The 26,580-nt window shown below is 47.1% G+C and overlaps 1 protein-coding gene across 4 annotated transcripts in view; it reads right to left on the reverse strand.

Annotated features, from left to right (window-relative positions):
• The window catches only part of YTHDC1 (YTH domain containing 1), a 1,387,762-nt gene that overhangs the window by 129,934 nt on the left and 1,231,248 nt on the right, over positions 1-26,580 (reverse strand). For all 4 annotated transcript variants that reach the window (XM_044064303.1, XM_044064301.1, XM_044064302.1 and 1 more), the window contains exon 14: positions 20,363-20,497. In XM_044064303.1, the coding sequence (XP_043920238.1) occupies positions 20,363-20,497 (135 nt within the window). The remainder of the gene's footprint in view (positions 1-20,362; positions 20,498-26,580) is intronic.

Genomic DNA, 26,580 nt, shown 5'->3' on the forward strand with positions numbered 1-26,580 from the left:
AGATGCTGAAGGTATAGACTCTTCAGCATCAGAATCCTCATGGGGGGAAGAGAATATTCCTGATCAGAAGAAATTGAAACCTGATCTGAAGATTCATAGTCAGTGTCTTGCCTAGGCCTCTATCAGGTGGGGGATGGGAACCCCTGATCAAGGTAATCAAGTCTTCGACCATTTTGGGCATCTGTTTTTTGGGCATAGAGGCCCGTCCATGTGGCTCTTGAGTTTGTTTCCTTGCTTTAGAAGTTGCTTTAGTCTTTGCCTTTGAAGCTGAAGTCGTTTTAATGTAAAGATGTTTTAGGTCTGAATACACCCTCAGAAACCAGTACCTGCTCAGCGGCTCTGGACCCATTTGAGGGATTAGCATCCGAGGCTCCAATACCTTGAGTATCCAATGGCATGGCCGGCTCCACATCGGAGTTGATAGCGGCCTGCGACTCTAAAGTAGAGGGCGTCAGGGGCTGCGAAAGCACCTGAGAACCGGCGACTGGCCTAGGAGAAGCTTCATCGTCGGTTTTGGGCCTCGGTTGTTTTTCTCTATCCTTTTCTTTGTGTTTTTTGTAAACTCCGGTAGTCGGATTGCTATCAGACGACATTTCAGGATAATTAAACCGGAGTCCAAAAAAGTTTAAAGCAAAATCATACCGACGCTTAATAGTGCGTTGGTTAAATCTAGCACAAAACCGACAACCAGTAACGTTGTGATCAGGGCCTAGGCAAGGAATACAGCAAGAATGAAAATTCTTATGAGGTATTTGCTTTCCACAAAAAATACAATTATTAACTTTTTCTGACATCAGTCTGGAGCAAGAAAAAAAGTTTCCCAATGGGGTACTTACCTTTATTGAAGACTTTAGATCTGAAACTCAAACACGAAAATCTCAGGAGTCGGCCGACTGGCACTTGTGAACTGCTTCTGCTTTGGGCACCGCGCGGCAAGAAAGACTGAAGAAAATGGCATTGGCTGCTTCTTTTATACCCCTGACGTCAGGGAAGGGGTGACAGCAGCCGATGCAGAACCCAAGACTTTGGAATTCAGGCCGGCTGAGGGCATCCTGCCAGCAGGATTACCTAAATGTAATGACTGCAACAGTGAAACACGAAGAACATCATGCAAATGAATGCTGTTACTCTACTTCTACTTAAATGGCCTAGGATGGCAGCTCTTCCAGCTTTTATAACTTTTGAACTTAAGTCCCTAGAAATGTTGCAAGCAGCAATATAATGGTTGTGGCCTAAATAATACATGCGTATGTTACTATTTTTGAAGTTAATACATCACCAGCAAGAAAGTACAGTTGTGTACACTTACCATGAATGTAGATGTTCGAGTCTATTCACTGTTTCAGTCATCACACTTGGGTTATCTGCCTGCAGGTAGCCCTCAATCGGCCCAAACACTAGAATCTTGGGATTTCTCCGTCGGAACGCTTTCTCCTCTTCCATGACGTCAGGTCGTCAGGGGTATAAAAACATGCAGCCGATGCCATTACATTAGTTTTTCTTGCCCCAGATGTCAGGAGCCCCCAAAATAGGAAGCAATTACATGGTGTGGCACACCTCCAGTAAAAAGTAAATACCACTGCCATAAGATATGGCCAAAAAGAAGATAGATGGAAAGAATAGAAAAGTCAGGGGGCTGGAGGGAGGGTAACCAGGACTGCAACAGTGAATACACTCGAATATCTACATTTATGATAACTGCACTATGTTCTTCATGTTTCACTGTTGCAGTCATCACACTTGGGTTGATTCCCAAAGCCGAGGAAGGGTGGAGGCAGTCAAGACGTATTGGGGCTGGCTAGCAGGCCCTGTAAGATTGCTGTGGCAAATCCAGCTCTAGATTTACAAAAAATAGGTAAGTGGTAATGCTTGGTGAAGGTGTGTACAGAACTCCAGGTTGCAGCTTCCAGGATGACCCTGGTAGGGACTCCCCTGAGGAATGCTGTAGAGGTTGGGATAGCCCTAGTGGAATGAGTTCTGATCCCCTATGGGGTAGGTTTTCCATGGAGTTTGTAGCAGAAATGGATGCAGTGTGCTATACATTTGGAAATGGTTTGCTTTGAAAGGGCATTGCCCTCTGCCCCTGTAGAGAAGCTGACTAGCAGCTGGTCAGATTTTCTGAAAGGTTTAGTTCTGTCAAGGTAGAACCTGTGCACGTCCAAGAAGTGCAGAATCCTTTCCCCTTTATTCTGAGGATTAGGTAAAAAGGTTGGTAAATGAATGGATTGGTTTAAAGCCACACTAGAAAGCACCTTGGGCATAAATGATGGGTTAGACCTGAGGGAAACCCTGTCCGCATGGAAAATAATGAAGGGTTCCATAGCCATTAGTGCCTGTAACTCAAGACACTCTTCTTGCTGAAGTGATGGCTAGAAGTAAGGCTGTTTTCCAAGAGAGGAATTTTAACTCTGCTGTACCAGCAGGCTCAAAAGGGGGAGAGAAGGTCCCAGGCAGGGGTGGGAGCTCTCCTCGGAGGCCTTAAATTGTTAGCTCCTCTCGGGAACTGTTTGATGAGAGGGTGAGAAAATAGAGGTGGCTCAGTATTGTAGTCAGCGGAGATGGCAGAGGCATGAATTTTAATTGATGAGAAGGATAGGCCTTTGTGGAGTAGCTCTGCTAGGTAATCTAGGATTTGAGGTAAGGTGGGCACAGCTGTGTCCTTTCCTTGAGACTGACTCCAAGAACAATATCTTTTCCACTCTTCTGAATAGGATTTCCTAAGTACTAGGCCTTCTGCCCTCAAGGATGACTTTTAGCACCTGTTTGTCGATGAATGCTGGTGGTGTATTCAGGGGATATGCCAGGCTGCAAGGTTCAAGGTTTGCAGCTGTGGATGTAAAATCTGTCCCTCCTGCTGGGACAGCAGGGAGGGGGTCTGATCTAGGTGCCGGGTGGCACTGCTGTCAGAAAATGCAGGAGTGGCGTGGCCAGTCTGGGGCAATAAGGATCGTCCTTGGTCTGTCTTGTTTGATCTTGAGTAGTACATTTGAGAGGAGGGCGGAGGGGGAAGGCATAAATTGAGAGGTTTTCCCATGTAAAGGATAGGGAATCCACTTTCCACGCTTGGCTGTGGGGATTTCTCGTGCAACATTTGCTCAATTGATGGTTTTGGGGGGAGGCAAAGAGGTCTACCTCTGGAGTCCCCCCACCTGTGGATTAGAAGTTTGAATTAGTTGGGTTCCAGCTTCCATTCGTGTGGGTCCAGTACATTTTTGTTTAAGTCCACCACTGAATTTTGTTTGCCTGGCAGGAATTGAGCTTGCAGATGTACTTGGTTGCTCAGGGCTGTGTTCTACAGGGCCATAGCTAACCTGCAGAGAGGATAGGAATGAGTTCCCCCTGCTTATGTACCACATAACTGTGGTGTTGTCTGTCTTTATCAGGAGTTGTCCTGGAAGGATAAGGTATTTGAAGGCTGTCAGAGCATTCTGTACAACTAACATTTCTTTTTGATTAATATGCAGGGGAATTTGCTCTTTGCTCCATTTGCCTTGAATGCATTTGCCTACCATGTGAGCCCCCCACGCATAGTCTGATGTGTCTGTTGTCAGGATTTGCGCAGCGAGGGGTTGAGTGAAAGGAAGTCCCTTGTTGTGGTTGCATGCCTCTGCCCACCATATGAACTCTGCCATTAGACAAGGAATGATAGGAATCAGTGTTTCCAGGTCCTGAGAATGTTGACACCAGAGACTAAGTACCACTGAAGTTTCCTCATATGCACTCTTGCATATGGAATTAGTAGAATGCATGAGGCCATGAACCCTAGGGCTTGCAGTATTTTTCTTGCAGATAGCTGGGTTTTGGTGGCCATTAGTTTGAAGTAGTTTGTCAAATAAGCCTGTTTTTCTGGAGTGAGGAATGCCATCTGGGAAGTTGTGCTCAAGCTTGCTCCCCGGAATACAATCTTTTGGTTGGGCACCAGTTGTGATTTCTTTTCATTGATGGTGTACCCCAGAGAAGTTAGAAATTTCTTTACAAATGCTAGGTGCTGAAATAGCAATTCCTGACTGTACGCCTGAATCAGGCAATCGTCCAAGTATGGGTAAATTTGAATTTCTCTGCCTGCAGTATGCGATGGCTGGAGCCAAGCACTTTGTGAATACCCTGGGCACAGTAGATAAGCCAAAAGGAAGTGTAGAGAGAACTGACAGTGCATACAGCCTGCACTGCAACGTAGATATTTCCTGCAAGATTCCCTTATGGGGATGTGCAGATAAGCTTCTTTTAAGTCTAGGGTGACTAGCCAGGCGTCCTTGGCTAGCATAGGAAGAAGCTGTTGCAGAGCCAACATTCTGAAGTTTGGGACCACCAGGAAGGTGTTGAGAATTGACAGATCTAAGATAGGGCGCCAAGAGCCCTCTTTTTAGGGCACCAGGAATAGTCTGGAGTAGAAACCCTGTCCCCTTTGCTCTATAGGCACAGGTTGAATAGCCCTGATACTGAGAAGGGAAAGTACTTGCTTTTGAGCCTCTGCCCACTGGTTTGGAGGAAGGTCCGACAACCCACTTGGGGTTGGCAGTGAGTGGAAGTAGAATCTGTATCCCTGGGATACAATGTTTAGTACCCACCGGTCCTGTGTAATGAACATCCAGTTTTGTGCATGCAGGGCAAGTTTTCCTCCTAGGGGTGCAAGTACTTGGGCTTTGCTGGGAAGGAAGATAGACAAGTCATTGTGAACTTTTTCCATAAGGGGGTGGCTTACCACTCCATGTTTTAGAGGAGGGAGCACTCCCTGGTTTAGAACTCTGCATACCCTGAGACTGTAGTCTTGGTGGCCTGTTGCCCCTGGGTTTGGACTGAGAATGCCTGGAAGGGACTTGAAAGGACCAGTTTTAGAAGGCCAATGCCTACTGAATCTAGGTGGCTGCACCTGTAAGAAATCTTTAACAGTTTGCATAGATTTAGCTTTATCCTCCATCTTTTTAAGAACTTCTGCTTTTGTGCCAAACAACTTTTCCTGGTTTAATGGAGCATCTAGTAATTTTGCTTTGACATGGTCTGGCAACATTTGCTCTTTCAGCCAAGCATGCCTTCTCAGTACAGACCCAGTGACAGCAGCGCAGCAAGATGCTTTTAAGGCATCAAAACCACACTGCAAAGTATGTTTACTAACTTGGTTTGCAGAATGCATCAACTGCTGTAAATCTTTATTTTCTGTACTATCTGGAAGCAAAAACATTTTTTGTTTAATTAGTTCCATATGCTGTTGGTACTTCAACATGTGAAACTGGCAATTCAAAGCCCTTATGGCAAGAGTTGCAGAGGTATACACCTTCTTACCATCTGTCTAAAGCTCTAGAATCCCTGTCCGAAGGGGCTAGGGTTTTTGGCTGTAGTAGCCTTAATGCCTTTAGATCCCTGGGAAGTCTCTGGATCCGCAGTGGGATTCTTAGAGAAATTTGTGAGAGTGAGGTACTCTGTATTACCTGTCAGGCTTTCTAGGAGCTGAGGGTAAAGTATCACGAGTAAGACTGGATTCCATGAAGACATCATCTACAATGTCCAGGACAAGAGGTATAGCTAAAAGCCTGTGCTGACGCAAGTCTAAAAATTCTATGAGTCTCTTTTTGGACTGTGGGTAGTCCTGGCATTCCCAGTGGAAATGCTCTATTAAAGTATGCAAGGTTTCACCAAAGGAAAAGTCCTCTGGAAGGGAGGCTGAGGGAATGGAATCCTCTGCATCTGAATCCTCATATGTAGATAAGGGTATGTCCTGGTAATTCAGAGGGATCAGAGCTATTGGACCCATGGTCTGCAGAATCAGAAGGAAAATCAATTCTTTGTCTTTTAGAGGGGGAAGGCTGGCTTCCCCCAATTAAAGTTATAAGGTCTTCAGCCATTCTAAGCATTTGTTTCTGTGGCAAGGGAGCTTGAGCATGCACTTTGGTCATCGGTTTTCTAGCAGTAGTGTGGACTCTGGGCATGAGAAACTCAGTATTTTTAGTCAAAAACAAAGCTGTCTGTTTAATGCGATCAGTAGGTCGGAATACACCCTCAGAAGGCGGTGCCTGTACAGCAGCTCCGGACCCATCCAAGGTAGAGACATTCGCAGGTTCTATAGTCGAAGAAGCAACTCACAGCATACCGGACTCAGAATGGGTCTCAGCAGAGGCCTGCGAATCTGTAAAAGTGAGTCTCAGGGGCTGTGAAAGTGCCTCACTGAGTACCAGCGGACTGGCAACTACCTTAACGGAAGCGTCATTGGAAATTTTGGACCTATGTGGTCTGTCTCTGTCTTTATCCTTACGTTTTTTCGGAAATGGACAGTCAAGATGGCTTATGGAAGCTATTTCTTAAAATGGAGAATGAGAACGAAAGAATTTAGCGACAAAGATAGCCCGATGACAAATAGTTTGGGCGTTAAACAAGGCACCTACCAAAACCTACAGAGAGGAAAGTCGTGGTCTGGGCCTAAACAGATGATGCAGTAAGAATGAATATCTCTGTGAGGTATTTGCTTTCCACAGGCAAGACAATTGTTAACTTTTTCTGACATTGGTTAGAGCAAGAAAAAGGATCCCCAATGGGGTACTTAGCTTTAGAAGAATTCACATCTGAAACTCAAAAAACGAAAATTTCAGGTAGTGGCTGACCGGCACTTGTGAACTGCTTCTGCTTCGGGCTCCCACACGGCAAGAAAAGCTGATGTAATAGTGTCGGCTGCATGTTTTACACCCATGATGACCTGACGTTGTGGAAGAAGCGACAGCATCCGACGCAGAAATCTCAAGACATTGGTATTCGGGCCAGCTGAGGGCTACCTGCATGCAGATAATCCAAGTGTGATGACTGCAACAGTGAAACACGAAGAACTTTTAGTTATGTACTTACCATAACGATAGATGTATGTGATCCATCTCGCCTACATTCATAACTGATCGGCTCCGACTCTGCCGATACACTAGCACGAAGTCTCTCATTGGCTGGGCCAACCCCCTTATCCCAGGATGCACCACGCCCAAACCCCCAGATCTTGTTTGCCCCACAACAACTCACTCACATGTGCCACTCCGACTGTACAATAGTGTTTCCTCCAGATCCAACAGGTAGGGGGAAGGAGGGCGGGTACGTAAGAATGTAGGCGAGATGGACCACATACATCTATCGTTATGGTAAGTACATAACTAAAAGATGTAATGCGATCCTATCTCGCCTACATTCATAACTGATGGGACAGCGTCCCTAGCACCTAAATCCTGGGAGGCTCACTGGAAAACACTCCTGAGCACTGTGGAACCAAAGGACGCCCGACCTCAAGAGGCCACGTCCAGTTTGTAATGAGAAATAAAAGTATGTGGAGAAGCCCAAGTGGCCACTGCACATATCTCATCCACCGACAGTCTGGCGTGGAATGCCACTGAAGTTGCCATAGCCCTAGTAGAATGCGCTCTAATTGGAAATGGAAGGTCCCTTCCTGTTGATGCATAAATAAATAAAACACAATCCCTAATCCACCTAGCAACAGTGGTCTTAGTTACTGCTTTGCCAATCCTGTTATCTGCAAAGGCCACAAACAACTGGTCTGATTTCCTCTGCTGCTGTGTCCTATCCAAGTAAAACCTCAGTGGTCTATGCACATCCAACTGATGAAGTCTGCATTCTGCCTTGTTGGAAAATTTTGGAAAGAAAACTGGTAGCTCTATAGATTGCTGCAGACAAAGAGCAGAAGAAACCTTCGGAAGAAATGACGGGTTTAGTCTTAGAGATACTCTATCCTTGTGAAAGATCAGATAAGGGGGCTTAACAGAGAGGGCTTGAAGCTCCGAAACTCTTCTGGCTGAAGTAAAAGCTACCAAGAAGGCAGTCTTCCCAGATAAGAACTTTTGCTCACAAGTGGCCGCTGGCTCGAAGGGATGAGAGGTCAAGGCTCCTAAAACTACATTCAAATCCCATGGCAAAACAGGTTGCGACACTGGGGGACGAAGCAACCAAGCTCCCTTAAGAAAGGCCTTACACAACTTATGACTCATGAGTGAAGGCTCAAAGGCAACATGATAATTAGAAATCGCTGCCAAATGGACTTTAAGCGTGGAGACAGCGGAACCCTGTCTAAAAAGAGTGGCCAAAAAATCTAATACTGCCGACACCGGGGCTGTCAGAGGGTCAAGGTTGTGCCGCTGGGCCCAAATGGCAAACCTTTTCCATTTATTAGAATATATCTCCTTAGTGGAAGCTCTGTGAGAAAAAGACAGAATCCGGACCACCTCAGGCGAAAGGATATGCTGTCTGACTAAGGTCGGAAGTGGAGCAGCCAAGCAGTTAGCTTGAGAGTTCGCAGTGATGGATGGGCCTGACCTGACTGAAAAGTCAGGAGGTCTGGAACTGGGTCCAGAATCCAAGGATCCTTCACTGCATACTTCCGAAGGAAAGGAAACCAAACTTGGCGGGGCCAGTATGGTGCGATCAAAATCATGCGGCTTCCCAAGCAGATCACCTTCTGAATCACCTTTGGCAGTAGTGGGACCGGAGGGAAGGCGTAGAGCAGACCGGAGGACCAATTGTGGACTAGAGCTTCCCTGGGTGACTCCCACTGGGGGGGGAATCAGGGAGAAGAAATTGCTGCACTTCGTGTTCCAGGGGCTGGTGAAAAGGTCGCAACAGGGAAACCCCCACTTGGAGAAGATCCGAGCCGCTACTTGGTCTTTCAGGGACCACTCGTGAGGCATCAGAATAACTCTGCTCAGCCTGTCTGCTATCACATTGGACTTCCCCGGAATGTGCGTTGCCAGTAGAAATCTCTGGGAAGTGATCGCCCAGTTCCAAACCCTCATGGCTTCTCTGCAAAGAGGATAAGACCTGGTTCCTCCCTGCTTGTTCAGGTACCATACTACCGCCATATTGTCTGAGAAGATTGCGATGGTACCCTTGGGAAGAGAGCTGTGAAGTGCTTGCAACGCTAGAAGCACTGCCCTCATTTACAGAACATTGATATGTAAGTGGGTTTCGTGATCCTGCCACGTGCCTTGAACTGTCCAGTCCAGATAATGCCCCCCCACCCTATCTGGGAGGCGTCCGTAGTCACTGTGGCAATGGGGGAGGGGGGGCAGAAGAGTCGCCCCTGGTTCAGGTTGGAGGAGAGGAGCCACCAACGAAGATCTCGCCGGCAGGTTTCCGTGATGAGAATCGGGTAGGACAAGGGCAGAACTTGGTACGACCACTGGGTTGACAGGAGCATTGGAGAATTCGCATGTGCAATCTTGCCAGAGGGACCAGAAGAATGGCGGCCGCCATCGACCCCAAAAGCTGAAGGACCATCCTGGCTGGGGCTTTCCTTCAGGGCAATAAGGCTAGGACTTGGTCCTGTAGTATCTTTATCCTCTCTGTTGGAAGAAATGCTCGCATCTCGACAGAGTCTAGCTCTGCGCCTATAAAGGCAACACGCTGTGATGGCAGCAATACAGACTTTTCCCAGTTGAATGCAATTCCTAATAGATGTCCCAACTCGATGGTAGCACTCACGGCTTGAATAAGAAGATGCCTGGTGGAGGTGGTGAGGAGCCAGTCGTCTAGATACGGAAACACCTGGAATCCCAGACGTCTCGGGTGAGCCATTACCACTGCCAGACATTTGGTAAACACCCTGGGGACTGTGGTGAGACCAAAGGGCAGGGCTCGGAACTGGAAGTGACTGGCTCCTAGGCGGAAGCGTAAATGTATCCTGGACGCTCTGTTTATCTTGATGTGATAATAGGCGTCCTTGAGATCGATGAAGCACATCCATACTACTTTTTCCAGCAATGGGAAAATGGATTGCAATGTGACCATCCGGAACTTAGACTTCTTTATGAAGCGGTTTAGGTGGTTGAGGTCCAGAATGGGTCTTAAGTCCCCTGTTCTTTTCGGCACCAAAAATAACCGAGTAAGTTCCTAATCCGGTCTGGTCTGCGGGGACTGGCTGGATGACTCCCTTTCCGAGCAGCTTTGCGACCTCTATGGCTGCTTGATCCCGTTGACTGGGTGGCACGTCCGGGATGTTCCTTGACAGTGGAGGGGGACGGATAAAGGGAATGGTGTAACCTCCGGCGATGATACGAAGCACCAACTGATCCTGAGTGATGGAACCCCAGGCCCTTGGATGCGTCGAGAATCGACCCCCGACTGGTTCCGGAGACGCACAGTCGGGCAGTCCCTCAAGGACGCTGGAAGGAGGAACCACGAAAGGATTCGCGGTCTCCTGAGTTGCGGGGGGCCTCCGCCGCCTCTGAGGCGACTTCTTCCAGAATAATCCCCCCCCTCTGCCTCTGGAAGGGGGGTCACTCTGATGGGCAGGGAAAGACTTTTGGGACTTTCTGAACCACATCTTTCCTCCCCTCTGAGCCTTGGGATAAGGTCTCGAGGGAAGCGAAAAATGGGCCCCAAAGGCAGACAAAGTCTTACCCTCCTGCTCACATCTAGTGAGTGTGTCTTTCACCTTGGGTCCAAAGAGAGAGGACCCATTGAATGGAGCATCGGTGAAGGAAGACTTGAACGCCTCCGCAGAGTGACACAAGTGCATCCAGGCTTGCCTCCTAAGGGCTACGCCAGAACTCGCTGCCCTACTCGCCCCTTCGGCTGCATACGATATGAGCCTCATGGATGAGTTAACAATGGACGAAAGGGTAGACAGCTGGGCGTTGACAGACTGCATCAACGCCTCAGGCATGTTACCCGACAGGATATCTCCCAACTTCTTTATGAGATCCCTTTGGAGATTCGTAAAGTGACATAAATAATTCAGTGACCGCAGGGTAAAGATTGCTGACGTCAGGGTACGCTTCCAGTACCTATCCATGCTCCTGGACTCCTTGTTAGGAGGATGGATAGAAGTAGATACCTCTGCCACATCTTGCTGGGTGGCAGACGCCACCACCATAGCATCAACAGGAACTCCCTTGGTTAGAAACTCCTTGCCAGGGGGTGCGGATAAAAACTTGTTGGGGCGAGAACGAACTGGCTCCACAGAATCAGGGTGTTCCCACACCCTTCGGCAAATAAGGTCCAGTAACTCATTGAAGGGTGGAGACACCCAGGAGGCGGAGGGTTGGGCTCCGAAGGCCTTGAGGAAGACCGACTCCTCCGCGGAAGGGGTTTTGGATGGCCAGTCGCCTCTCTGTCTCAAGATCTCCAGGATATCGGAGAACAAGACATAGTCAGAGGACGACTTAGGGGACCCCTCCGCATCATCGAGGTCGGTGTCCGAGGTGACAGACTCATCTGGGGAGTCTATGTGCTTCCTCTTGCACAATTTTTTCCTGGGGGGCTCTTCAGGCACGAACTCTATGTCTCCTCAGAAAACAGGGGACCACACAAGGAGGAATCCTCAGGCCTAGGAACCGCGCTGTCCGAAGACAGGGGGGCACAGAAGCTCTAGCCGCCGTGTCTAGGGAAGGAGTCACAGATTCAGGTGAAGTCACTAGAGACTTGGCCAGCGCGTTCCTCATAGCCTCAAAGGCGGGCCCACCAGAATCTGAGGAGAGGCCTGTCCCCGAGACCATGACCGGTGTCGGGGTTCCCCTAGCCGAGGCGCCAAGAGGGAGACTCGGGGCCGAAACCAGAAGCCCAGCAGATCCCCTTGGGCCCGGCTGAGGACACCCGAGAACTGAAACCTCTGGAAGGCACAGAAAGGGTTGGAGCTGAAGACGGTGCCGACAGACTAGCAGTGGGTCTCGGGACCGACTCAAGGACTTCACCCGACTCTACGAAATCCGAATCCGACTCCGACGACACCAAGGTTGTCAGAGGAGGAAGAAACGGTATTGAAGGGGCTGGCTCCGGGGCCGACTGGGCCGGAGCCAAAAATAATTTGGATAAGACAGGTGACTGGAGGAGCCTCTGGACCACCCTATCTACATCCGAATCTGAAAGCCTGGAGGACCTGGAGGAAACAGAATGGGGCCGAGAGACATTTTTTATCGGCTCCGAGACAAGGCTAGGAGGCTGACTCCGAATCGGCTCCAAAAGGATCGGGGCCGAAGCAGACTCGACCAGAACAGAGACACCTTTTGGCGCCGACAGTTCAGGAGCCGATGAAACCGACCCCAGAGCAGAAACATTCTCCAGCGGCTCCGAGACCAATGGAGCCGACGAAGGAGACCCCGATTTAGACCATCTATCCTGCGGCTCCGAAATCAGTGGAGCCGAGGAAGGGGACAGAGTACCTGATCTCTCATCCCGAGACTCCAAAAACAGTGGAGCCGAGGAGGGAGACCTAGCTTTAGATCCTCTATCCTTCGGCTCAGAGGCCAGTGGAGCCGAGAAAGGGGACACAGATTTAGCCATTTTTGCAGGCGGCTCCGACGGATTTGTCAGAGCCGAAGACTTCTTTTGCTTCGATTTCAAAGAGGGAGAAGAAGCCAAAGCTTCCTCGAAGGCTGGTTTGATGAGACCCTTCAGGAAAAGCTTATTTTTTCTCTCATGTAGGACATGAGAGGAGAAAGCATGGCAAACACTGCAACACTCTTGCAAGTGTTTAGCCCCTAAACAATAAACACAGATGGCGTGGCCATCTGTCAACGACATCTTATAATTGCATTTTGAACATTTTTTAAAGCCCAATGGCTTATGTTCCTTTTCTTTGCCAGACATACTTACTGTAACACACTCAAAACACAAAAGGAGGGAAGGGGGGGGGAAGAGCTCTAACTTAAATGCTCTACAAGAGATAGGGCAAAGGCCCTCTAACTCAAACGGGCCTAGCCCGCCAAACAGAAGGGATTGCCACAACAATTCAAAAAGACAAACACAGTCAATCACAATTGAACTAACAACAAGATAGCTATTAAAACAGCTGTTTGAGTATAAATTCTAAAGCTAACTGCCAAAAAGCGACCAAAAGGCCAAAATAGAAGGGTACTTAGCCACAGCCAAGTCGAGACCATGTCGTTACTCTAGGAGCGGCAAACGAGATCTGGGGGTTTGGGCGTGGTGCATCCTGGGATAAGGGGGTTGGCCCAGCCAATAAGAGACTTCGTGCTAGTGTATCGGCCGAGTTGGAGCCGATTCTTGGCTCCGAGCCCATCAGTTATGAATGTAGGCGAGACAGGATCACATTACATCAAGAAGTTATGTACTCACCATAACGTTCGATGTATCTAGTCCATCTTGCCTCACATTCTTACTCACGGGGTCGGAGCCGAATATCGGCTCAGACTCAGCCAATTTTTCTTTTACTAGCTCGAAGTCTCTCATTGGCTGGGCCAAGCAGGTATCCCATGCTGCACTGCTCCATAACCCCAGATCTAGTTTGCTGCGAAACCACAAACACACCTCATGCACAACAACAAACATTACAATGCAGAACTACCACGGAGGTAAGAGAAAACAAACTACTATTGAAGGGTACTGTAGTACCAATCCTAATCTCCAGATCCTCCAGGAAGGGGGCAGGTGGGAGGGTACGTAAGAATGTGAGGCGAGATGGACTACAAACATCGAACGTTATGGTGAGTACATAACTTCTTGATGTTATGTAGTCCAATCTCGCCAACATTCTTACTCACAGGACAGCGTCCCCAGCACCTCTATCCTGGGAGGCTCAAAGGAAGATACTCCTGAGGGCTGTGGAACCAAAGGAAGCCTGACCACTAGAGGCCACGTCCAGTTTGTAATGAGTAACAAAAGTGTTGGGGGAAGCCCACGTGGCTGCAGCACAAACATCATCCAAGGATAGTCTGGCATGGTATGCTACAGACGCAGAAACAGCCCTAGTAGAGTAAGCCTTGACAGGGAACGGTAGAGTTTTTCCTGCTGAAGAGTAAATAAAGGAAATACAATTAGCAATCCATCTGGAAATGGAAACCTTGGAAACAGAGGATCCCGCTCTATTTTCTGAAAAGGAAACAAACAATTGGTCAGACTTTCGTAGATGTTTGGTCCTGTGTAGATAGAATCGCAATTGTCTGTGCACATCCAGTTGATGAAATCTAAACTCTGCCTTGTTCAAAAATTGAGGGAAGAACACTCGGAGCTCAATAGACTGGTTGAGATTAATAGCAGATGCAACTTTAGGGAGAAAGGACGGGTTAGGTCGAAGAGAGACTCTGTCCTTATGAAAGATTAAATACGGGGGTTTAATGGAGAGGGCTTGAATCTCTGACACTCATCTGGCTGATGTAATGGCTATCAGGAAGGCTGTTTTCCAAGACAAAAACTTTAACTCGCAGGTGGCAGCCGGTTCGAAAGATGGGGAGGTAAGGGCTTGCAAAACCAGATTTAAATCCCAAGGCATAATAGGTTCAGAAATAGGAGGCCGGAGTAATAAGGTGCCCTTTAAAAAGGCCTTACAGAGTTTGTGAGCCATAAGGGAAAGCTCATAGGAGGTATGAAAGCTAGAAATAGCTGCCAACTGGACTTTAATAGTGGCAGGCGCAGAACCCTGCTGAAAGAGCATGGACAAGAACTCCAAAACCGCAGGAATTGGGGCTGTGTAGGGGTCAATTCCTTGAGCATGAGCCCAAATAGAGAATCTCTTCCATTTGCTGGAATAAATCTTCCTAGTCAAAGACTTATGAGAGGATGATAAGATGTGCACTACCTCAGGTGAAAAATGATGAAGCCTGACTAGCGACGGAAGTGGAGTAGCCAGGCTGTCAACCTGAGGGTCCGCAGGGAGGGGGGTGGAACTGTCCCGACGTGTCAATAGGTCTGGTACTGGGTCCAGAATCCAAGGAGTGTCCACTACGAATGGATGGAGAAAGTAGAACCAGACTTGGCGAGGCCAGTGTGGGGCAATTAGAATCATCTTGCTTCCCAAAGATGGGGCTTTCTGAATCACTCTTGGTAACAGAGGAAACGGAGGGAAAGCATAGAGCAGACCGGAGGGCCAATCGTGGACTAGAGCGTCCCTGGGTGATTCCCCCTGTGGGGGGATCAGGGTGAAGTACCTGCTGCATTTGGCATTGAGAGGATTGGCAAAAAGGTTGCAGCAAGGCTGACCCCACCTGTTGAATATCTGTTCCGCAACCCGAGGGTTCAGGGACCACTCGTAAGGCATGTGAATAGCTCTGCTCAGCCTGTCTGCTACCACATTGGCCTTCCCCGGAATGTGCATTGCCACTATGAACCGTTGGGAAGATACTGCCCACTGCCACACTTGCATGGCCTCTCTGCACAGGGGATAAGATCTGGTTCCTCCCTATTTGTTTAGGTACCATACCACGGACATGTTGTCTGAATGTATCGCGATCGTCCCAAGAAGGAGAAAGCTTGGAAGTGCCTGCAACGCCAGAAGCACTGCTCTTATCTCTAGGACACTGATGTGCAGATGTACCTCGTGATCCTGCCACGTGCCTTGGACCGTCCTGCCAAGACAATGCCCCCCCCCCCCAATCTGGGAGGCATCCGTGGTCACGGTGGCGACAGGTGACGGAGGAACAAACTGTTTCCCCTCGTCCAGATTGGTGGAGCATAGCCACCAACTGAGATCCTGTTTGCATCGGTCTGCGAGTAGGATCAGGTGAGAAAGGGGGAGTTTCTGAAAGGACCATTGGGCAAATAGAAGCCATTGAAGAAGCCTCATATGTAATCTGGCTAGAGGCACTAGCATAATGGTGGCTGCCATGGTGCCCAAAAGCTGAAGAACCCATCTCGCTTGTACTTTCCTGAAGGGTAATAGTGCGCGAACCTGATTCTGTAATATTTTGATCCTTTGTTGCGATAAGAAGGCCCGCATTTGGACGGTGTCTAGCTCTGTGCCTATAAACGTGACACGCTGCGAGGGCAGCAAGGCAGACTTTTCCCACTTCAACGTTATTCCAAGTCGCTGACAGAGGGTAATGGTGGCATCCCTGGCTTGGATGAGTAGATGCCTGGTGGGGGCGGTGAGGAGCCAGTCGTCCACATATGGAAACACCTGGAATCCTTGACGTCTCAGGTGAGCTGTCACCACCGCCAAATACTTGGTGAATACCCTGGGGGCTGTGGTGAGACCAAAGGGCAGGGCATGAAACTGAAAATGGCTGGCTCCCAGCCGGAAGCGCAGGTGACTCCTGGATGCCCTGGAAGCGCAGGTGACTCCTGGATGCCCTGTCCATTTTGATATGATAGTAAGCATCCTTGAGGTCGATGGAGCACATCCATACTTTTTTTTCCAGCAACGGAAAAATGGACTGAAGGGTGACCATTCGGAACTTGGACTTTTGAACGTAGTGGTTTAATCGACTGAGATCTAGAATGGGTCTCAGGTCGTTTTTTTCGGCACCAAAAAGAGTCTTGAGTAAGTCCCTAATCCGATTTGGTCTGAGGGGACAGGTTGGATGACTCCCTTCTTTAAGGAGCTTTGAAACCTCTAAGTCTGCGTGATCCCTTTGACTGGGTGGAACATCCGGGATTTTTCTGAGTGGAGGAGGGTCTGACGAAAAGGGAATGGCATAACCTCCGGAAACTATTCGTAACACCCATAGATCCTGGGTGATGCTTTCCCAAGCTTCCGGGTATAACGATATGCGGCCCCCGACTGGCTCCGGAGAAGCACAGTCGGGCAACACATCACGAACGATGGTAGGAAGAACCGCGAAAGGAATCACGGTCTCCCGAGTTGCGGGGGCCTCCTCTGTCTCTAGGGCGGCATCTTCCTGAATAACCTCCCCCTCTCCTCTGCCTCTGGAGGGGGAATCACCTTGTGCAGCAGGGAAAAACTTCTGTGACTTCTTGAACCACATCTTCCCACCTCTCTGAGCCTTGGGGTAAGGCCTAGAGGGGAGGGAAAAACGGACCCCTACGGCAGACAGGGTCTTTCCCTCTTGCTCGCATCTGGTGAGGGTGTCTTTCACTTTGGTCCCAAAGAGCAAGGACCCATCAAAGGGAGCGTCAGTGAAGGAAGACTTGAAGGCCTCTGCGAAATGACACAGGCGCAACCAGGCTCACCTCCTGAGGGCTACTCCTGTACTGGCTGCCCTACCCACCCCCTCGGCTGCATACGATATGAGCCTCATGGACGAGTTGACAATAGAATTCAGGGTAGACACCTGGGCGTTAAACGTGGGCGCCAATGCCTCAGGTACATTACCCGCTAAAGTATCTCCTAACTCCTTGAAGAGATCTCTCTGGAGCCGAGTGAAATGGCAAAGGTAATTCAGTGACCGTAAGGTGAAGGTCGCTGACGAAAGGGTACGCTTCCCGTACCTGTCCATAGTCCTAGACTCCTTGTTAGGAGGATGGGTGGAGGAAGAAGTCTCGGCTACTTCCTTCTGTGTGGTCGCCGCCGCCACCACCATGGCATCTACAGAAACCCCTTTGGACAGAAATTCTTTCCCTGGGGGAGCAGAAAGGAACTTATTGGGCTTTCTGGGTACAGGTTCCACCGTATCAGGATTCTCCCACACCCTTCGACAGATTAAATCCAACAGTTCGTCAAAGGGTGGAGACACTCAGGAGGCGGAGGGTTGAGTTCCAAAGGTCTTGAGGAATACCGACTCCTCCTCAGAGGGGGTTTTGGAGGGCCAGTCGCCCCTCTGTCTCAAAACCTCCGGGATGTCGGAGAAAGAGACGTCATCAGAGGATGACTTGGGGGACCCCTCCGACTCCTTGAGGTCGGTATCAGAAGTGAGAGACTCGTCCTGGCAGTCTATGTGCTTCCTCTTGCACGTCTTCTTTCTGGGGGCCACAGACTCTGAGGGACCCTCAAAGTTGGGAACCACTCATGGGGGTATCCTCAGACCTTTGGGCTCCGCCATCTATGGATAGGGGGCGTCAGAGGCTCTAGCCAGGTGGAAGGGGACGGAACGACCAATCCGGGTGATGTAACTGACGCTTTGGCCAGTGCACTCCACATGGCCTCGAAGGCCGGTCCCCCCGAATCTGAGGACCGACGGGCCTCCGAGGCCAAGATCGGAGTCGGGGTCCCCAGAGCCGATGCGCCGAGAGGGAGGCTCGGAACCGATGGGTGTCCCGAAACATCACCCTCAGGCCCGACCGAGGAAACCCGAGTGCCGAAACCTGTGGAAGGAGCAGACAGGGCCGGAGCTGACGTCGGCACCGATAAACCCTGAAGGGGTATCGGAGCCAGCGCAAGAACATCACTCGGAGCGGAGCACTCCGGCTCCGAAGACAAGGAAGCGCTTGGAGGAGAAATCATCGACACAACCATCGGGACAGGCTCCGGAGCAGACTGGGTCGGAGCTGAAAATAGTTTAGCCAACACCGGCGACTGCAGGAGCCTCTGCACCACCCTATCAACATCCAAATCAGAGAGCCTGGAGGATTTGGAGGACAGGGACGGAGAATGGCATCTCCTGTCAGGAGAACCATGCCTAACACTGCGAGATCGGCTCCGAATTGGTTCCAGTAAAATAGGAGCCGAAGCAGATTCCAGTACCACAGATACCTCCTGCGGCCCCGAGGACATAGAGTCAAGTTTTGAAAGTTTCTCTGGCGGCTCTGAAGAAACAGACGAAGCCGGAGATCTTTTCTTCGCCTTCGAAGCCTTAGGCTTGGCCTGAGAACCAGAGGCAGAGTCCAAAGACTCCTCAAACGAAGGCTTCAAGAGACCCTTCAATACTAATTTATTTTTCTTCTCCTGAGCACCCTCGGACTGAAGGCGTGACAGAAGCTGCAAGACTCTTGTAAATGAATTGAACCTAAGCAATAAACACATACAGAATGTCCATCCGTGATGGACATCTTGTAACCACACTTGGCACATTTTTTGAAACCGGAAGGTTTATGTTCCTTCTGCTCTTTAGACATCTTGAACAACAAGACCACAGAGCAACCAGGCTAGGGAAAACACAGCAGGCGGGAAAACAGTAAATCACTCTACCACAACCAATAACCTCTAAGAAAAATGGTTCTCTAAGACACGCACACAATCCACAACAAGAAAAGGCCAAGAGCTTAGTTTAGCAACAGACAAAACTTTAAGCAACTACAACACACAGAAAAGGAGGACCAGTTCCTCTAACTCAAATGGGCCTACCCACCGGAAATTAGGGATACCAACTACAGACAAGAAAACACACAACAATAATCCACAATATGCAATATAGCGATTAAAATACCGTTTGGGTTGAAATCAGCAAAATTTCTTGAGAGAAATTGAAAAAGAAAGGTACTTAGCCACAGCCAAGCGAGACCACATCCTAGCTACATGAGCGGCAAACGAGATCTGGGGTTATGGAGCAGTGCAGCATGGGATACCTGCTTGGCCCAGCCAATGAGAGACTTCAAGCTAGTAAAAAAAAAAATTGGCCAAGTCGGAGCCAATATTTGGCTCTGAACCCGTGAGTAAGAATGTAGGTGAGATTGGACTACATAACATCATCATGTTTTTGGCTTGGGCGTTATCCCTACACCTCGGCTTATGAATGTCCGGAACCCCAATGCAGAAAATGGTGAGAGAATACTCCACTCCCTGGATGTACACAGACAGCTAAGATTTTGTTTAGACAAAACAAAATCCATTAGAAAATCCAATCAACTCTGTTTCCTTCCACCCCAGGGCCGTGGGAAAGGCAGTCTCCAAGGAAAGCCATTTGCCTCTACTACTCACACCATGGCAAAAAACTCCCACAGGGAATCAAAGCTCACTCCACCAGGGCAGTGGGCAGCCTCCAAAGCCTTCTTAAAAGGCCTGGACGCTGCTTCCATACTGGAAGCAGCCACATGGTCCAAAATTCACACTTTCACCAAATACTACAAGTTACACAATGTCTCCAGAGCACGGGCAGGATTTGCCAGGGCAATCCTGCACAGCTTTGTGGAATCAGCCTCTTCTACCTCCACCCTTCCTTCCAACTAAGCTGTGGTACTCTCCCACACCAAGAATACTGCAACACAGGAATAGAAGGACATAGAGTAAAACTGTGTAACATTTTAGCATAACCATAGATTCCCTTTTCCATGTTGCAGTATTTTTCCCACCCACCAAAACCCCCTTATCCTTTTCTCTCGCTCAAACGCTCAGATCTTCAGGTCTATGGGGGCCAACACCCTCTCCTGTGACCTAGGTAACCACATAAAGGCTCCTTGACCCTATGACTGATATCACTGGGTACTCCCCTCCTGCTGGGCTTTCAAGTTCTGAGGTCTGTGCATGCAGACATCACATTTAAGGTCCATGGTTTATGACCCTTTGTGTGAAGTCCCATGCAACTGCAACAGCCAAGCTGAAGCTTTTGTATACGAGCAGATGTTCGGGTGGACTGATGTGAAAAATCCCACACCAAGAATACTGCAACACAGGAATAGAAGGACATGTTATGATACTTACAAGAACATGTCTAAATGTTACTGTAGTTTTGTGACTAGGCACACTACATATAAGAACAGTGCACTTGATGGGCCAAAGCACAAGTCGTCCCTCAATCTAAGACATAAAAAAATCACAGTAAACTGAAAACCTTGTAAGACCACATTAAATTACATTTTCTATATAAAACATACTTACTACTCGCTTATCTCTGTATCTTGCTTCATGTTGTGCTGGATGATGGCCAGAAAAAGGAGGGTGCTGTTGGGGTGGTGGGGGGTGGTGCTGGTAATACGGATGATGGGGTGGCTGTTCCATACCAGGATAAGGTGGCTGCAAATAATTTCATAAATTAAATATTTCTAATTACAAAAGCAATTTACTGAGCTCAGTGTCCAAAATGCAAACATACTGCTAATAAGGTTAATTACAGAACAAAAATAAACAAATAAATGAAAAGCTGTTCACAATAATTAAACACACCATTAAGTGTAGACCACAACAATAATTTTCTTCTGAACAATTTTATTTACAACATGACTAAAAGAAAAATGTATTATGTAAACAACAAAACTCAGAAGTACAGAGACAAGTAACTACTTAGCCCACTCAGTTTTGTCATCTAGCGATGAATGAGTACAATAGCAGTTAACAAATAGCCTACTCCTAACTCTATGACATAAAACAGGTCTCATTTCTTTCCAGACATCCATGAACTTCCACACCATTTCCAAACGCATCTAAACGCCCATTCTAAACAAACAGCGCACAATACCAGTATGGCAGGAATCCCCAACCCATTTCCATCTTGTCACTTTATCAACATGTACTGATGCACATTACCGCATACATGTTACTGGCCATGGCAAACACCTTCTGTAAAATGCAAGTTAAAAGTCAGTTTCTTTAATGTTTGCGTGTAAGAGTGGGGGGGGGGGGGGGTGTCTTGCATTTCAGTAATACCCAAACAGCAAAACTTCTTTGAGCTACTTCACATACAGCTGTAATCAGCTACCCTCACTTCTCTGACTCTGCATTATATACCTTAATTTATATTGTAGTAAATTCATGTATATACATTCTGCTAAAATAATCCGCGGTGGTGCAGCGGTAGCGTTGTTGCCTCACAGCTAGAGGTTCTCTCGTTCGATTCTCGGTTGGAGTGCAGGAGAGTGCCTTCTGTGTGGAGTCTGCATGTCCTCCCCATGGTTGGGTGCGCGTTCGAAAGACATGTGTAAATGGGTGTGCTTTTGTTGAAGGTTGAACGTCGAGCTGGCACCTTGGCATTCATGAAAATCTACTGCCAATCATTAGTGGCACCTTGGCATTCATGAAAATCTACTGCCAATCATTAGCGGACCGGAGTTCCGCTGTGGCGACCCCTAACCGGGAAAAGCCGAAAGACAACAACATTATTCTGCGAAAATACAATTACATTTTGTGCCAGCTAAACTGTAACTATATTTCCATATCTATTACTATGTAAGCATGTATAATCTCAATTTGTAGCTATTAAAAGGCAGACTAAAAACATTTGTAAGGTTACAATTGCAAAGTAACTCTGTGTATGATCTCTGGCCTCTTCGCTAAAGGAACTGGGCTTCCCACTCTAAACTTTGCAAGGAAAGAAAGTCGTGGAGTAATATTCAACCATGGAGTTTGGAACACACAGTAAAGGTCTGTGTATCCTTACAGACAGTTTAAGTGATTCATGGACAAATATGCAGGAACAAAGAAATATGGAATGTACAGTGCTCTACTAGAAATTTGAGGCTCTTCAATGAGAGTCCCAAAATTATCCCCAAATCCCATAACACTGAAGATGGTACTACACCTAAAAAACAATTTTTGCTGGGGGAGGGGGGTATTGTCCACCTAAACCCCCCCCTCCCACACACACATGCCTTATACACACTACTACTATTATACTCTTCCACTTCCAATAGCTAAAGGGTCACTTAGCAAATGCCAAATAAAACAAAACATATTCTTGAACAAAGACGTTTTTATTAAGATGACAAGAGTGTTCGCCCAAAACTACTTGTATACAGTAACTCCAAGACTGCTGTACCTTGAATGAGGAGGACTTCTTTGAGATGCAGCAATTTCACAGTTATATTTTCCTATAATCACCCTTCAATTCTCAATGTTCTGAGGACTGCACTTATGGTCCCTCAAATATACAATAGCCAGAAACTCATCTACAACACCTAGTTTCACATACACAAATTAATGAATAACATTTAGTGATTAGTTTAAGACAGTTTCACTGCAGTAAACAGGTCCAAGTATTTTTTTAAATATATATGCCAGCTAGAATCCTACAAATTATGAAGAATATTTCCTCAAACGTTGACAATCTGAAATATTCTTCTGGAGCTGTTTATTCCTATAATGACAATGACTCTTTTGTAAGTGTCAGGTAGTGACTTAAAAGAGCTTTATTATTTTCTAAAGTATTTGTTGAGGTCCTGTGGATTTACTAACTTACAGTGCATGCCAGTTATAATTATAGCCTGACTAGCCTCTGTCAGAGTTCTGATTTCTCAGTAGAAATGATTACAGCAACAACTGTTTTGCAATTATACTGCAAACTATGTTAATAAATTTAGACAAAAGTACAATGGTGTGAACATCCTTATACTGATGTACAGCTGAGTAACGAACTTAAGTGGAGGGAATCACTGCTGCTGTACAACTTCTTATCCACTGGATATAGCAACAGGTGGATTATCCATCTTCCAGTCTAACTTCCTGAGTTTTTGTGGATGCTTACAGTAAACTGAGCGCCTCCTCTACCACAGGCACTTGTTTGATGCAGGCCTTTAAAAGAGTTGCTTATACCATGACTTAAGATATTTTCTGGTCAAAAGTGATTAGACAGTACACCTTGGCTAAGGGCACTAGCTGCTTCTAATACTTTGACTGCAAAGTCCATGAGGACCTTCTATGTTTGTTCACAGGGGCCCTAACCACTTGCAACTATTAGAGCTTGTATTTTTAGCAAGTATGTGCAATAATGACTACTGCTCCCTGTTTCATACATATGGAGAACTACAGGCTGAGCCTGCAATATCAGGATTACACAGACCTAACAGATGAACCTAAATTCTCCAGTTCTTTGGCCTTTTCTGAGGGAAAGGACCAGGTGGCTGCTGAGAGGAATCTTGCACTGCAACAATAATATCCCTAACATCTATTATGGTGAGTGACTCACAAATTTCCCATTGCTCATTACAGGAATGGTGTGCCTGCACAGCAAGGTTTTCTTCTGGGTAACCCAGACTTACAGCTGCTCCAAATATCACCACCACCCAAGTAAAGACTAAGAAGCCCATCGTACAGGCTTGCTTGCTTCCTTCTCTTGAGGGGCTATCATGCAGCTGTCTTGACTAAGTTCCATCTGCTGGTTTCATTAAGTGAATTCATTCCTGATGGAAGGAGCAAGAGGAATTAATTCCCTTCCTAACTCATATGCAGCATGCTGCTGTAAGATGACGATGAATGGTTGCCAAACATCAGAGGACTGCTACATTTCTGCTTTAAGTCCGAAATTCGCCTGGAGTGTTTTCATGAGAACTGTGGATGGACTTGTATGTTTCACCATTCTACAAGTGCTGTTTGTATTCTTTTAACTGAAATGGAGTTTGGACTTCAGGTCATCAGCCGATCTATGTTGGAGTACACTTCAGTGGGTTTTGAGCATGAAAAAAAAGAAGTTGTTATATCTAAGGCATGCCTGCTTTAGATCTGGATGGAGTGATGTGCACTCCTTAACTCATCTGGCTACAGTTTTAGCTGCAGAGACCGATGATTGTTCCATATGTGCATATTTGTTAAGTAACAGTATAACACTGGAAATTACTGGGATTTTACTGAGTGGGGTTGCTTGCACTGCGGAGCATGAATTTTTGAATCTGCGCCTTGTAAAGTGGAGACAGATGTTTGTACTTTGTTCACCATGGAAGAATCGTATTTGCTAGAGTTTGTTGGAATTTGAAATGAGAGATTTCTAAATTCTAAATTTCAAGTCTATTATACAATGCTGATTTTATGGACGGTCTGTCTTGCTTATGTGCCCAATCTGAATTTCAGTAAGTAGGACAGTATGTTTCACTTGTGTCATAACTGTAAAGAATTGGATACAGTCTTAATGAACCAATTGCTTTGTATTCTTGTTTTATTACCATCTGGTTCTATTAAGAACTTATTCACTGTGAATTTAATTCAATTTTGCTGTTACTTTTGTGGTCATTTTATCAATAATGATGTTCTAGTGCTTATCTTATTGTACAGTGCTTACAGATGTTAGGATAACAATACACCTGAACTTAATCTGACACAAGGGGTGACTGCCTTTGGCAGAGATTCATGAGGTATCACTGTATTTTTGTCACATGCGGTCTAACTAGAGAGACCGTTACAAGAGGCAAAGACATACATCTTAGGGCTCTGAGCTTCTCCCTGGCTGACATCTAGTACTTCTGTGCTAGATGTGAAAACAAAGTTGCTTTCTTGAGAAGGTAAAGCCACCCCCTATTTAAGTGGGCAGCCAAGGAAACTGAAGACATTTCTTGGGATAATTCTTGTTTTGTGAGTTTGAAAGAGAAACCCGGGCATGGCAGGAAAACAGTGACAGCATGACAGTTATTTAATTATCCAGCTGTTGAAGATTTAATGAGGCAGTCATCAGTGCGTAAGGAAATGTGCACATCCTGCATCCTCAAGAATCTGATCAGAGGCCAGGCACTGGATGAACATTCATGGCACTGCAGGAAATCCAAAGGGAAACAGTAAACTGGAAGAAGCTTTCACTTGTGAATGGGAATATACTGATAAGCGCCTTTCAGAAAGTACAGTTGTGTACACTTACCATAAATGTAGATGTTCGAGTGTATTCACTGTTGCAGTCATCATACTTGGGTTATCTGCCTGCAGGTAAGCCCTCAGTCGGCCCGAATACCAGAGTCTTGGGATTTCTGCGTCAGATGCTGTTGCCTCTTCCATGACGTCAGGGGTATAAAACATGCAGCCGATATCATTACATCAGTTTTTCTTGCCCCAGATGTCAGGAGCCCCCAGAACAGGAAGCAATTACATGGTGTGGAACACCTCCAGTAAAAAGAAAATACCAGAGTCATAAGATATGGCCAAAAAGAGGATAGGTAGAAAGTCTAGCAAAGTCAGGGGGCTGGAGGGAGGGTAACCAGGACTGCAACAGTAAATACACTCGAACATCTACATTTATGGTAAGTGTACATAATTGTACTATATTCTTCGTGTTTCACTGTTGTAGTCATCACACATGGGTTGATTCCCAAAGCTGAGGAAGGGTGGAGGCAGTCAAGAAGTATTAGGGCTGACTAGAAGGCCTTGTAAGACTGCTATGGCAAATCCAGCTCTGGATTTAGAAAGGACAGGTAAGTCGTAATGCTTGGTGAATGTGTGTACATAACTCCAGGTTGCAGCTTCCAGGATGTCCCTGGTAGGGACTCCCCTGAGAAATGCTGTAGAAGTTGAGGTAGCCCTAGTGGAATGAGTTCTGATCCCCTGTGGGGGTAGGTTTTTCCATGGTGTTTGTAACAGAAATGGATGCAGTGTGCTATCCATTTGGAAATGGTTTGCTTTGAAATGGCCTTGCCATCTGCCCTGTAGCAAAAAGCTGACTAGCAGCTGAACAGTTTTTCTGAAAGCATACGTCCTGTCAGGGTAGAACCTGAGCTGTCTGTACATATCCAAGGAGTACAGGATCCTCTTCCCTTTATTCTGAGTATTAGGGAAAAAGGTTGGTAAATGGATGGATTGGTTTAGGGCCACACTGGATACCACCTTAGGCATAAATGATGGGTTAGTCCTGATGGAGACCCTGTTAGCCTGGAAAAATAAAAAAGGGTTCCACAGCCATTAGTGCCTGCTGCTCAGACACTCTTCTTGCTGAAGTGATGGCTAGAAGTAAGACTGTTTTCCAAGGGAGGAATTTTAACTCTGCTGTAGCAGCAGGTGCAAAAGGGGGAAGCATGAGCTTCTCTAGTACAAAGAAAAGGTCCCAGGCAGGGGTGGGAGCTCTCCTTGGGGGTCTTAAATTGTTAGCTCCTCTCAGGAACTGTTTGATCAGAGAATGCGAAGAGAGAGGTGGCTCCGTATTGTAATGAGCAGAGATGGCAGAGGCAAGACTCTTAATTGGTGAGAAGGAAAGGTCTTTGTGAAGCAACTCTGCTAGGTAATCTAGAATTTGAGGTAAGGAGGGCATGGCTGTGCCCTTTCCTAGAGACTGGCTCCAAGAACATATCTTTTCCACTTTTCTGAAAAGTATTTAATAGTACTAGGCCTTCTGGCCTGAAGGATGATGTCCAGCACCTGTTTGCTGAGGGCTGCTAGTGTTAAGTGTTCAGGGAAGAAGCCAGGCTGCAAGGTTC

The sequence above is a fragment of the Protopterus annectens genome, chromosome 2.part2, assembly GCF_019279795.1.
Source record: "Protopterus annectens isolate FY-2018-M chromosome 2.part2, PAN1.0, whole genome shotgun sequence".
NCBI classification, from domain to species: domain Eukaryota; kingdom Metazoa; phylum Chordata; order Ceratodontiformes; family Protopteridae; genus Protopterus; species Protopterus annectens.